The sequence below is a fragment of the Heloderma suspectum genome, chromosome 7 (genome assembly GCF_057233095.1).
Source record: "Heloderma suspectum isolate Gila_16-S chromosome 7, 16-S_ref, whole genome shotgun sequence".
Taxonomy (NCBI): Eukaryota; Metazoa; Chordata; class Lepidosauria; order Squamata; family Helodermatidae; genus Heloderma; species Heloderma suspectum.
Genome location: NC_139464.1, coordinates 40,493,538 through 40,508,271, shown reverse-complemented (window position 1 = coordinate 40,508,271; position 14,734 = coordinate 40,493,538). Strand labels below are relative to the sequence as shown.

The 14,734-nt window shown below is 42.8% G+C and overlaps 1 protein-coding gene across 4 annotated transcripts in view; it reads left to right on the top strand.

The window, feature by feature from the left end:
• MYH9 (myosin heavy chain 9) overlaps positions 1–14,734 on the top strand; it is an 88,258-nt gene that overhangs the window by 40,054 nt on the left and 33,470 nt on the right. For all 4 annotated transcript variants that reach the window (XM_084809721.1, XM_084809722.1, XM_084809723.1 and 1 more), the window contains 6 exons: positions 4,257–4,284; positions 4,746–4,839; positions 10,705–10,797; positions 11,439–11,502; positions 12,342–12,440; positions 13,959–14,102. In XM_084809721.1, the coding sequence (XP_084665847.1) occupies positions 4,257–4,284; positions 4,746–4,839; positions 10,705–10,797; positions 11,439–11,502; positions 12,342–12,440; positions 13,959–14,102 (522 nt within the window). The remainder of the gene's footprint in view (positions 1–4,256; positions 4,285–4,745; positions 4,840–10,704; positions 10,798–11,438; positions 11,503–12,341; positions 12,441–13,958; positions 14,103–14,734) is intronic.

The following is a 14,734-nucleotide window of genomic DNA, read 5'->3' as shown; positions in this document are numbered from 1 at the left end:
TGCCTGCAGTTTTTCTCATACTGTCAGATTCTCCCAAGAGACTTAAATAAAGAAACCCACAAACATCCCATTGTGCTTTCTTGCCATACTGGGATGGCAAGATCCCAGCAAATCCTAGCTGCAAAACTGATGTAGTTGTGGAAGGAGCCTCTAGTACTGTAAACCAGGTGGAAAAGAGACATATCTATCTAAAATTATTTCTAGGCTGCCTTTAAGGATGGAACCTAAGACATACCTGTTATTTGGTATGGCGTTGTTGTGGTGGTGGTGGTGGTGGTTGTGACTAGACTTCTGCAAGGGAAAATGGAAAAATTGGACCAACTCAGGTGATGCCTGAAAATAATTGTGGCCAACTCAGGGATTTAGTTTGGGGTTTTTACTTGACACACATTTTTGTATCAGCTGTAAGCAGTGACAATAAGTTCTATGCCTTAAAAAAGAGAGGGGGGTAATTTAAAGTGTGTTGGCATGCTGGTTCATATTGCATATGTCCAGATGTTAGCGTAGATGACAAGGAAAGTTGGTTGCCTTTTAAATCAACTTTGGCTTGGTGCTGATCCAGACTAAACTAGTGTAGACCAGCCTTCTGATAGGAATGGAGTTCCAGCATTCTTAGTTGTCATTGTGTCTCATGATTAACAGCTGTGTTCTCAGACTAAATTAAAACCCACAGAATATAAAAGAGCAATTTTACTATGATACACACAGGAAGGAATGATATAGTGGTTTGAAATGGCTTTTTTCTATGTGAAATTGCTTTTCATTGTAAGTAATTTCAGTGGGAAATGGAATGAGTTCCTCGGTTAAGAATTTTTTCGTTTAGTCTTGCTCTAAGTTGTCTGTCTCCAGTTAGCATGGTGGGAGGTGTGAAGAAGAGATTTCATCTGTTAGGGGTGAGGTCCATGTGACAAGAACAGACACAAGCATACACTTCTACTTCCCAGTGCATGCACTCTTGAGGTATGTAAGAGACTTGCTTGAAATTGTAACTCAGTGAATAAGTCTTCTGTAAACCCCTCTTGCTCTTCGAGGCTATATACTGCCCCCAAACCTTTTTGTTTGCCCTTGCAGTGTCCTTTGGTTTAGACAAATCAGTTCAACTATATGTTAACCAGCTTCTTAATTTTATGGCATTCTAGCCCCTAAGGTACTGGAGATGTTAAGGATGAAATATCACTGTGCCAGGTTTCTCTTTCCTGCCCCACCTTACAAATTGTTCAGAGAGGATGTGCAGACAAGGTACCTTCTGAGGCTTTTTGCAACGTAGTATTGACGTGGACATTTTTTTAAATAAAAAGGGTACTGTTAACACACAGGGAGAAGGATAGTTGAGGAGGTATATGGCAATCTGTGTTCCTTTTACCTCAACCTTTATTTTTATCCTGTTTTGCTGGTGCCTTCGATGCAGTTGCAGGTCTTGGCTATGGTGCTGAAATATTTCTGTTGATACATGTAGAGGGTTTGGTAGATGAGGAGAGAGCTATCTTTTCTGTGGTTGGGAGGCAGGCATTTCCATCTAGCCATAGTCAAACTGTCTGTGTTGATGAATCAGCTATAAGCAGGGATCAGACTTTTGCTTCTTGCTCCACTTCCTCTTGGCTGGAGAGATGATGTCACCATTGTGTGAATGTTCTATTCTCCTTTTATGGAGTTAAGCAGACTTAACTCAGAGTTGCTCATACAGAGGAAGTGGGTGATAAAGGCCTGTTAGGGTGTTCTTTAACTGAGTTTTGAAGTACTAAGCTGTACATTACATTCACTTCCTGCCACCCAGAGTTTAAAATGGAGTCCCCTTAGGCCATAGTTCATAACACTTATCTGGTACTAGATCACATATACTTAAGGGGACTGCAATCAAACTAAAGTATTGGGGGGTTTACCCTTGATTTCTTCAGGAGAACTGTGCTGTATATGTGTATTCAGCTATTGGGACTCCACAGGTAAAACGATAGTTAGGCTTACTTGACGAGGGCGTTTGCATCAAATGCTCCAAAAACGTGCATCAGATGAGATGGACTCCAGTAAATGAGATCTTATATTACAATAAACCTATTAATCTATAAGACTGTGTGTTGCTATAATACATTAATCTGATCTCCTCCCCACACAGCCTGCCCTGGAATAAATCAGAACTGCGCATCTTTAAAATCTGTATTGCTGCTTGAATTTCTGTATGCTGGAGACAGCCTTGCTAAAGGTGCTGGCAAGGCTCAAGACAACTGCTGTTCTAGTAGCTGCTCTGAAATGCAGGATCACTGTGTGTGTGTTTTTTAAAATAAGTAACCCATTAGTTTAATTATAGCAATTGAGAGATGTAAATCTGGCCCTGTAAAGCAGATGTATGTTCCTTTCAGTTGCATATTTTAATTCTCTGAGAACAAGCAGTTGGTCATGGATTTCTCTCCTCCCTTCCCCTGGCTACTGGAGCTTTTCTCCCATTGTTCTATTGGGCAGTCTTGAAATGGGTGCCTGTGGTGCTGGCATCTGCACAGTCATCCTTGCATCATAGACAGATCAGAGGCTAGATTAGAAAGGAAAATATAATATTCTGGAGTGTCTAGGAACTGTCTCTAAGACCATGATGCAACAGCCTCTTTTGTGTATGTGTTGGCTTCTCCCTGTGGGGGGCGGGGGAAAGGGAAGGCCATTCTGATGCCGGAACAACAGGAAGCAGGATACCATGAGCACTTCTCAGTTGTCAGTAACAAAAGAATTCCAGCTATCCCAGTGATGAGTGCTCTACAGGGCTGGGAAAATTCTTTTTCCTGGATTCCAAAGGGACTATTTCCTTTTATGGTAGTGTCTGTATAGTTACTGCCATGTGACTTGCCTATACTTGCAGGTACATTCCTTCAAGCTTAAGGAGGCCGTGACTAACAAATCTGCAGCAGACAAGGGGGCGGGTGGGGGGGGGGAAGAGGAGAGAATGGATTCCTGAAAGGTATTGCCACGCTTGGAAATGTGCAATTGTGTGTTTCTCTGACTAGTTGCCTGCTAATACATATGATTCTGCAGAGAGTGAAGAAGCTACTTTTTCCTCCAAGGAATCTCAGGCTAATTAGCTACTGTGCCATAGTTTTTCCTACATGCTAAAATGAAATGCTTCTGCCCTATGGAGGACAGCTGCAGCAAAAGGACTGCATGCTAGGGCTATGGATTTATGGGACTATTGCAGGCCATCTCCAGGTGGACATCTGGTAGAATGTTGCCACGCAAAGGGACCATTACCTGTAACCTCACATAACTTTGTTCTGTGGCTTTACTTTTCCTGTAGTGATGAGGCATGAATTAACTGGTGTATAGATAAACAGTAGTTCTTAAACATCTGTAGCTATAAAAAAAAGTTCCATAATTATTCAGAGAAATGGTAACCTCCCTGGAATTGCCTGCATGATATAGAACCACCCAGTTGTCTGCACTACTGAATACCTCTCCTGAGGCAATGTGCAAATGAATCATTAGGTAGTCCCCTGATCCTCCTCCTCAATGCTCAGTCATGCAGAACCCTCCTAGCGCGTGTCGTTGTGATCCATTGACCAAAGTGAAACCTTTAACTGTTGCGTTCTTCTGAACTGTTTAGGGGTCCAAAAAACATGTACCTGTCACTCATCTGGCAAGCTAATAATCACTCTATACTTATACGGTATATGAATGGCTGAATTGCAAACCTTGCATCCCAGCTCTTCGGCTGTATTCATCCCTTTAGCAGTGACAAAAACCCCAAATAGTATTTTATTTTAAAAAAGATGGGTGTAGATTAGCTAAGAACTTTGGTTTGCAAACTTGGTTTAGTTACATTGGTTCTAGTCTTACCTGATGCAGAGTGAAATTTAGTTATAAGGGGAGGAGTGAAAGTGCAAAGAAGTGGCCCTGCTTTCCCTAAGGATTTTTAGCAAAGCTTTTCTGCATTCTTCCCCCACCTCCCCAAAGCAGGAATTATGCAGAGAATATTGTGGTATGTAAAGTGGATGGGGTTCTAGATTTGCTTTTCTGTGGACTCAGCCTTGTAGTCTGGAAATTATTCAAGTAACATGGGCTACTCATGCTATCCTTTAATACTCCCCCTTCTGTTGCCTTTGCTAAATCTGTATTGGGGATGGTGGTAGAACACAACAGTTAAGGGGCATGTGTGAGGGGATGTGGGTGAGCTTTCCCAAGAGACCCAAAATATGTGCCTCCACTTAGAAGGCAATGAGAAAGGGAAATGTTAATTTCAGGCTGAATCTGATTCTCTTTTGTTTGCCTCTTTATTTCAGATCGAGAGGATCAGTCCATTCTCTGCACGTAAGTATTTGCATAACTTGCTCATTGCTGATACAGCTGTTGTCAGTTGAAAAAATATTGCTAAAGTGCAGTTGACCCACAGGAGACCTTTTACCATGAAACTTAATCTCTTAGGGTCTAACTAGTATTTCAAAAGGTATGTATGTACAGAGTTTTTCATACCTAGTCTCACTGGAGTAAAACTGAGGACAGGTAAAGATCTGTAAAAGGTGTTATAGGCCCCCTAGTGGAAGCATTCCTTTAAGTAAAAATGGTTGAAGATCTGGGAGCCAACAAAACCTTGAAACTGGTAGGTATTGTAATTGACTAACAGCTTTTGTTCACTGTATTCAGGCTAGCAAGACACTAGGGTAATGCATTGACTAGGTTCCTGAAAGTCTTTTACAGAGCTGTTAGGTGTGTGTGTTTGTGTGTGTGTGTGTGTGCGCAAATATATCCTGAGTAGGTTTTGTCTCTTGCAGAGGTGAATCTGGAGCTGGTAAGACAGAAAATACCAAGAAGGTCATTCAGTATCTGGCTCATGTTGCTTCATCACACAAGAGCAAAAAAGATCAAGTAAGTTTCTGTACTCGCATCAGCACTTTGTTCTGCTATTCCAACTGAAAAAACAAGTTGACTTCTCTTAATGTGTGATGCTTTAGTACAGGTTGATTCTTTGTTACCAATGCGAATGGTCACTAATTCTACATGAGTCCACAGGACTGTGGTGGTCCTGATTTCCCTAATCTGCCTTTGCTGATTGTGGTAAGGCTGCAGTAGATACAGAATTCTGTCTAAATGACTGCTATTCATGAATAGTTTGGACAGGGCAGTTCCCTGCTGGCTGAGAGGTACCACCTGCCTCTTCATTTTAGTGTCATGTTGAAACCACTTGACCGTCCCTCATCCTGGAGTTGTGGCTTTTTTCTTTCATTTGCAATGAAGAACCTTCAATGCTAGTATTCAGCTTTAGTGTTAGGGATAGAAACCATAAGAACTCTCTGACAATGTATGCCTTTTTTGCTAAAAGGGGCATCTATGAAATATTGTCTCACTTATTTTTCCCCCCTTCTCCTCATGATGGATTATGTCCGAACTCATCAGTTGGGACTCCGTAGGTGAGCTGCACGTTTACTGCACGATCTGCACCAGGAATGCGTGTGTTGCCCCATTGTGTGAATTATAGCAGCTTTTCACTCCCACCAATGTCACTTTTTGCCACTGGAAATATTTTGTAAACCAATTCACAGTTTGATTTCACACAGGCTTTTTTTCAGTTGCCCTGAATGGGAGACTGCAGTTCATCCCGTAACACTCTCTCACTTATAGTCTAAGCTTATTAGTAGTTCTCACTTTAGGTCTGTCTTACAGAATTTCTCATGTGCACGGAGTGAGGCATTCTGCACCGCAACACAGATATCCTCTTTGAAATAGTACATAGTATCTGATATCCATGGTGTTCTGGACAGACAAAAGCTGGCTGACTTTCTCCAGGCCTCCCAACCTACCCAGTACACTAGCTATGGGTGCAGGATGCTGGGAAAGGTCAGGAAGAAACTGCCCTGCACAGACGGGATGTTCCAGCCCAGATCCTCTTTGCCAGAGTTAAACACATGGGGAAATGCTAATTATCTTGTAAATGTTCTAATGAAACCCAGATGCCAAATGTATTCCCTATTGCACCATAGAATCTTGGATTTTGATACTTTAATATATTGGCATGCTGTGTGTCTATAGGTTAGCTTTTGAAATATTTCTGCATGGTGTGTGCGTGTGTGCACATTCTAATAAGTGGCTCTTGGAAGCAAACCAAGATACAACCTTCTATATGCCAAACCTTGAGATATGGCAGTTTTTTCCATGGACTGTCAGAAGATATACTTAGAAATACATTTGTATGCATATTCTGTATTCTTAGGATCCAGGCGTCAGAATGAACGTATAATATTCTTTCCTAATGCTGTCACCCTAGGCTAAAGGCTGCAAGCCACATACAAACCCTGAGCCCTCTTCCTCGCTTTTAACCAGAAGTCTTGTCTGCTCTTTTTAGGACTGGGATTAGCCAAGGGATGTCACTTCTAGAAGCCCAAAGTTAACATAGAATGTTTTCTGAATTGTCCTGTTGGGTGGTTTTTAAATGTAATTTTATCACAGGGATGAGCAAGTTGTAGCCCTCTCGATTTTTTGGACTACAACTCCCATCAACCCTAGCCAGCATAGGCAATGGTGAGGGATCATGGGAGTTGTAGGCCCAAACATCTGGAGGGCCATAAGTTGCTCACCCCTGCTTTATTGATACATCTTCCTGCCCAGGTTTAGAACAGGAGTTGGCAATTCTGTGTGGCTTACTTAGAAAGCTTTGGTTTTTACTCTAGAAGTGCCTAAAATCTCTACTTCTGGCAAATTCTTTGACCATTATAGAGACCTTATACCTGGAGTGCTGTGGGAGAGAGACAGTAGAATTTACATCCAGGCTTTATGTATTCTCTAACTACTTAGGGAAACTATTCACTTTACAGGTGGTATTCTTAGGACCTCCAATGCTTTCAAGAAGGACTGCCCCAATATTTAGCCTTTTGAAAGCTTTACAGCTCCAATGGCTGCCTTGTTGGAGGAGAACATTCGCACCATCAGCTGCTTCAGCAGACTGTGGAGTTAGTTTGACGCTGTGATGGTTAGCTTGAAGATTGTCACAAGGCATCCTGAACCCCTTCTGAGATCCCCTTCAGCTGGCTTGAATCGCAAATAGGGGTGGGGCAGAGGGAGATTTTAAAGCCTTTTCCAGGCCAGATGTCAAATATCTGAAGGCTCCCAAGAGTGATACTGTTCCTGGATTTCTTCCTGGAGGAAGTATTTGGAGCTGCTGTGTGGGAAAATTATGAAGACATGTATTTATGTCAGATCTTCTGAAACCATGTAAGGCCAAGAGGCCTGCACATCCCCACAGTGTGTCCCAGTGGAATAGAAGCTGTGGCTGTATCTACCTACATGAGATTAGATTGGCTACCTAAGCATTGACATTAAGGCAATATATTCCAATGCAAAACAAGGTTTATTGCAGTGTTCACGTTGCAACTGAGGGAGGATAAGCTTTCATAACCCACACCAAGGGCATCTTTGGACTTTATATCACCCTGGAATTGTCCCTGTGGAGAAAGCAGGAGCCTTGGGCTCATGCTTCCCTCACTATGGGGAGAAAGAAATGACTGCGTAAGAGATCACATGGTGCTTTCAATATGAGATACCCTTGACCCTGTGATACTAAGCTGTCCTGAAAGAACTCTTACAGTCCAGTCCCAATCTCTTCCTTGAGTGAGTTCAAAAAGAGGATATAATAGTACTCGGCATAATGTTACTGTATTTCAGCCTTCCTGAATGCAATGGCTCTACAGATATTTGAAGTACATTTTCCATCATCACTGCCCATTGCTGATGCTGGCTGGGGATGATAGGATTTGTAGTCCAAAACATCTGGAGGACACCAGGTTCGGGGAAGCTGCTGGATTGCAATATGTGATCACTCCCTCTAATAGTACTGACAGAGATGGAGCCAAAACTGGCCTGGTGAGAAACAAGATGAAGGTATTGGCATGCTTTGGTTTGCAGAAATACAAGTAAAACTCCCCAAAACCTTAGGAGGCATCTCTGCCAAAAAAAGAAACCCAGTCCAAAGAGGACTGAGCATGCGCAATAACCACAGAATGAAAGTGTATCAGTTGAAAGGAGAAACAGAAAACTGGGGAGAGTGGCTTACTGGGGGAGGGCATGCCTGTCTGTCCGGAAGTAAAGCACTCCTTATTAACAGGAGATGCAATGCACTGCAACATTTTGTTGCAGAGCCTGCTTTTTCTAAACAACAATTTAGAAATTCCAAGCTCTCCCAGTCTGGCTATTGACAAGGAGGCAGCCAATTCTTCAGATTCCTCATTGGCTGGTTTCCTCACGCTTGTGCTACTTCGGGTCTCAAAAGCACACTCCTCTCCGTGTTTTCTTCTACATGCACATACTGTGGCTTGGCCCCAACCAATTCATCTCTCTTGCCAATTCTGTTGTCCTTAAAGTGGGAAAGGTACAATGAATTAATGTTGACTATCCAAGATACTCGAGGCAACCAGCGTCCTTTATGGCTGCATTTTTTAGCCAGATGTGGGACTCTGACTCTGAAATATTTAAGCTGCTGCTGTTTCTCCTAAATATAGCTTTTTTTTTTTTCAGATCTTGACCCTGCATTGAAGTTGTAATGCTTTAGTTTGTGACATCACTCATTTCCATAGCAACCGATTGCAGCCACAAACAAAGGATTAGGACTCCACTGCAGGATCAAACAGGAGAAATGGGGGGAGGGGAGCTGGGGGGGGAGGGGAACCAAGGCGTTTCGAACACACATACATGTGTGACAACAGAGGAAATTCTACATTGCTGACAAAATAAACTTCTTAGAGTACATCTGAGACTTCCCTGCCTTCGGCACAGCTGATGGGGTGGTCTTTGATGGATACCAGCTGTCCCAGCCTGTATCCGTTCCCATGGCTCAACAGTCCTCTCTGACAACTTGAATAAACGTTATTGCGGCTGTTGTGCTTTGTACTGCTTGGCACCAGTAGAGCTGAGTGCTGTGTTTCAGACTTAAAAGTATAACCTGAAGACTTTGGGAGGAGCCATTTTAATCCTACTCCCTGTGTTGCACTTGGAACACAGTAGCATTATCTGGCTGATGGCATAAGTTGCCTCTCCTGTTTGAAAAGAGAGAGCGGGTGTGAAGAAGTAGAAAGTTAAATGGGTGATGTAGCATTTGCTCATTTAGGGACATGTATATACATACACGTGTGCGCGTGAGAAGAGGTGTGTGTTTTGGGGATGGTAGGTAGGTAGGAGAGAACATATAGATTCTGACCCATAACGAGCTCTGCTCTAAACACCTAAGGTACTTCTTGAATAAATTGGAGTTAGGATTGACCCAAAATGAGAGCTGGGAGGGGGGGCAGGTTCTTGTGAAACTTGCATTATACAAAAAGATGCCTAATTTCAGTTACCTTTTTTGTGGGGTGAGACACACGTGCATACGCACCAGTCATTTATCTTTCAGGATCATGCTCTCAACTCTGAGTCAAAACACACACTTGCCCTCTCCACTTTCTGCCCTGTCTGATCACATCAGACCTCCCCAGCCCCTCCATCTCCTCTCAGCTTCCCAGGCAGCAGATTTTTCTTTCCCTTTTTTTCTTTTAAAAGTTTTTTTGGAGGCTGAAAAGTAGCAGAGTTCTGCCTTCCAGCTGCCCTACCCTCTTCCTTTCCTTCCTGAGGAATGCTGTAGGTCTGTGTTGGGCCCAAAGGCATGCTGGGAAAAGAAAAAGAGGAGGGTGGGGCAGCTGGAGCTTCTGCTGCTTTCTAGCTGTCTAGAGTTTAATTAAAATCAAAATAGGGAGGGGCAAGCGCCAAAGGAGGTGCCTGGGGATGCCATGTCACCTATGAGCACTGGGTTGCTGACCTCAGTTCTAAAGATGACAAATAATGTATGTGAAGAACTTGGTAAGGACAGTAGTTGAGCAAAGGCCCCTTTCTTCCACACTGCATTCAGTTTAGTGAGTGCAACTGTCAAGTTTCCGCTAGGTCTATTTTAGCACCCAACCACGGAACTGAAGTGACTTGGTTTCTCTCCAGAGCTCATGTCTAAAGCAGAAAGCAAGTTTAAAGCATGGAAAGCAAGAAGCTGCTGGAACAGGAACATAAGGTATCATTTTAGCCCAGCAAAAACAGTGAACTACTGCTCTAACCAAAACGCATTCATATATACACTGAAGGCAGCAGTTGTGCAGCAAGTACATTTTTTCTACCCTGAGGCTATTGGATGGAAGAAGTGTTTCTTGATGTTATTTACCCTGTTGATGTTATTTAATAGGGGAAGACTTACAGTCCTTGAAAGAGTATATCCTTCAGGTGATCTACACAATGAGTATTAGAAGCTGGGCATTAGGAAAATATCTGACTAATAGTTTCTAGCCTTGTTGTTGTTGTTCAGTCGTTCAGTCGTGTCCGACTCTTCATGACCCCATGGACCATAGCACGCCAGGCCTTCCTGTCCTGCGCTCTCTCACGGAGCGTGCTCAAGTTCATACCCTCTGCTCTTCCCCAGTAGCATATTGGACACTTTCCGACCTGAGGGGCTCATCTTCCGGCGTCATATCTTTTAGCCTTGTGATACGTTCCATGGGGTTTTCTTGGCAAGAATACTGGAGTGGGTTGCCATTTCCTTCTCCAGTGGACCACATTTTGTCAGAACTCTCTGCCATGACCTGTCCGTCTTGGGTGGCCCTGCACGGCATAGCTTATGGCTTCACTGAGTTACGCAAGCCCCTTCACCACAACAAGGCAGTGATCCATGAAGGGGAGTTTCTAGCCTAATAGGCTGTAAGTAGTTGATATTTGCTGTCCTTACTCTAGGGGGAGCTTGAGAGGCAGCTGCTTCAGGCCAACCCTATCCTGGAGGCCTTTGGAAATGCCAAAACTGTTAAAAATGACAACTCTTCACGATTTGTGAGTATCTGTCACCTTGTATTGAATGATGCCTTCCCTTTTAAGAAAGGAAGATGTAGTTAAATGGGGTTTGGGATGTAGTTCTCAATGCAAATAGTGTCACCTTGTTATAAGTAGATCATCCACATGGGCCAATGTAAGCCTTGATTGCTTCTGGTATAGTACCAATATACTACGCTATTTACTGTGACAGATGCATCTTCTAGAATGATTTAAAGATTCAACTTTATTTAAAGGAAGAAATTTTTCAGTAGTGGAGGTATAAATGTGTTTAATGGGGTGATATTGGCCACTGATGTGTTCTGTGCCACAGAGCACCTAGAAATTAGGAGCAGAAAACAGTGATCTACATAAAGTGATATATGTTTCTGTTTCTATCACAAGTGACAACTAAGGCAGCTGATGCAATCTAATCAAAATGGTATAAAACACACCAGGTCCTTGTTCTCTACTATTCTGAACACTGTTTAATATAAGAGTTACTTATTGCTGATAAAAACTATCCTTTGATCTATAGAAGCGATTCTGTAGAATGAGCTTGGGTTTTGTAGGAATTAGAAGAACAGATTTGTATTAAGATAGTATTTTGCATTATTAATGTGGGCAGTTGGCTAACACTTCTGGGTACTTTGTTTTTTCAGGGAAAATTCATTAGGATCAACTTCGACGTAAATGGCTACATTGTTGGAGCCAATATTGAGACCTGTATCCTTTCCATTGACCAGGGCAATCCAAACAACTCCTGCAGGAAATAAAAGGAAGGCACACAATCATTGGCTTAGAGAAGGTGTGGGTGGATAGTATCTTGAGGTTCTACTTTGAAGAAGCAACAGAAGTGACTATCTGTTTTGTGAAAGAGCTTGGCAACCTTAGATTTAAGCGCTTGCAAGACTTTAACTTTAGACTTGCACCTACATATAAATGAAAGCTTTTTCTCTTTGTAGCCTGAACTCTGAAATACTTTTGATCCAGTTGAGCATTATTGCCCCTCTGTGAATTATATTTAACCCAAGAACACTGTGAGTGGGATTCCTGAGAGCCATGCTATGGCAGAATGCCAAAATATGGCAGAGTGATATCTGACCTTCCTCTTAAAACTGGCTGCCTTGAGCCTGAAATACAAAGCTTTTTGTAGCCCAAACAGAGTCTATTCCGTATTGCCAAAATGATGCATACTTAAACAGAGTCACTTTGCTTATTTAGAAAAACCTTTTTGAGTATCTTTCATTGATGGTACTCTAGTGACAGGTGAGGTTAATATGAACAAGAGCCAAGGATGCATGGTATAGAGGCTTGCATGCTTGGCTCCTGCTCAGGATCACTGTATTGACTCCTGCCACAATACTATTATTCATTAAAGATACTGAAAAAGATTTTTGGGTTCCTGAACACTGGAGATTTTTTGGCAAAAATCTACTCCCTAGTATTTCACTTCACGTTTGAACAAGCTGTCCAGTTTCTTGAGATCCTATATCTCCATATACAGTTGAGATATAGTTTAGAGATGGGCAGTCCTGGTTTTTTCTCGCTTAACTTACGCAAAGATCTGTTGGAGAAATCCCGAGCGATACGTCAGGCCAAAGAAGAGCGAACATTCCACATCTTCTACTACTTGCTAACAGGGGCAGGGGAGCACTTGAAAAGTGAGTACTTGGTGCTGAAATTATAGGCACACTCCCGCTTACCAGTGCATGCATTGCCCCTTTACAAATGCTTGGCATGGGTTTAGCAACCATTGCACACCTCTTGCAAATTCTGTTTTCCCTAAAACTTGTCCTGGCAAGTCTAGCTTTCTTGATCTTGCTGACCTGATTCGGATGACATGACAGCTCACTATGGATTAATTAACCCTTGGGATGCCATGGCAAGTGCGGTCCACCATTATGAATATGCAAGCCCCGGCTGAGGCTTGCCAGGGCTTGTCATGTCATCCAAACCTAGGTGGAGGAGGTTATTTGAGGGTTAAACAACCCTCGCATAGCCCATAGTCTGTTTTAGGGTTATGCAAGGGTTGTTTAACCATCAAATAATCCCCACCCCCCACAACAAGCTACAGGAATCCCCAACCAGACCTTTTGTATTCATAGTGACAGCTAGCACACAGCGCAGTTCCTTGTGGGTAAATTAGCCCACGATGAGCTGTCATGTCATGTGAACAGGCCCAATGTCTCCATTTCACTGTATGAATGGCTGTTCTGTGTTCAGATAGGGCAACCTTCTCCAACCTGGTGTCCTCCAGATGTGTTGGATGACAGCTCCCATAATCCACAGCCTGCTTTGCTGACTCAGGGGTTATGGGAGTTGTAGTCCAACACATCTGGAGAGCACCAGGTTGTGGAAGGCTGAGTTAGGATATAAGAGACATCAGGTCAGGAAAGTTACAGCACTCTTGGAATACTGCAGATGAATTAATTGCTAGGGCAACACCTTCAAAATCGGAACTAGCAAGTAATCAAGTAATTGCCCTCCACTTATGATTCAGAGAGGAGACTAAGCAATAAAGGGTGACTGTTTTGTATGTAACTTAGCTCTGCAGAAGTAACCAGGCAACCTCTACAGTTCTTCTGATGCTTTCTATAACTGTTAGACCAAATGGGATATTGAAGCTAGATACCAGTTAATTGAAGAGTTAACCCAGCTGACGCTTACATGGAAGAGGCATAGTTCCTGTTACCCATATGCTATTGTTGCCTGACTTTTGGTAGAGCACTGTTCAGATCTCAACATAAGGAATGAAAGCAAAATGGATTCAAACCTAGTTCAGGTGGGAACTAGTTTCCTGTAGAAAATGTAGGTTAACACTGGAGATGCACTTTTGCCAGAAAGCAGGAATACTTGGCCTGGGGTAGGGGTGGGCAACTTGTGGCCCTCCAGGTATTTTGGCATACAGCTCCCATGATCCCTCACCACTGATTATGCTAACTAGGCCTGATGGGAGCTGTATGCCAAAACATCTGGAGGGCCACAAGTTGCCCATCCCTGCTCTGGGCTTTGATATAGGAAGCATAATACAGGCCTTCTTAATGGTTAGTAGTACTACATCTGAGCTGTCAAACTTTTCCTAGAGGATGTAAATTTTAACCTTCTGGCTTGCCTTGAATGTTTACTCCAAACAAGATCTGCTATAACGGTGGTATACTTAAACTCTCTCACCTTTTTAGATGACTTGCTATTGGAACCCTACAATAAGTACCGCTTCCTCTCCAATGGACACGTTACAATCCCAGGCCAGCAGGACAAGGACATGTTTCAGGAGACTATGGAGGCAATGAGGATCATGGGCATTCCAGATGATGAACAGATGGGTATGGAACTACTAAAAGGGATCAAGACATGCAAGAGGGTTGTGGCAAAGATTGCCAAGGAACATCAGCAACCATTTGTTTGTATGTCGCTTTCCCAAAACATTGTGCCCAAAGCAGCTCCCAACATACAAAGAGAACGGTGCTGTCTCTCTAAATTCAAAGAACATAATAGGAACTATTACAAATAACCATATTATCCATAACTATGGTAAAAAATATTGATCCATACGACTTTGTATAAAACCATACAAATAAACTAACCTAATCCAATAGCTTGGAACTAAACAGGAGAGAGAATAATGCCTAATGCAGAAATAAAAATGCACTATATACAAGGCCAAATGGATGTCCATTCCACAAAGGCAAGGCAACGTTTGAATGTTCATTCACAATTAACCTACAGGCACACATCTCACTCATGGCAGCCTTCCTACCAGCAGTCATCTGGATCTCTTCTCTCAGTCCCTTCCCCAGCTCTCACCTGGAGAAGTAAAAATTCCTAGTTCTCCTTCAAGTTTTTCATACTCAATTCTGATAGTACATAATCTCTCTCCACCAAGCACCCCTTCTAGCACTATCCTGGAGACACCAAGCTTTACCAGGCTCCAGGGTGAAATCCCCAACAACTTGGC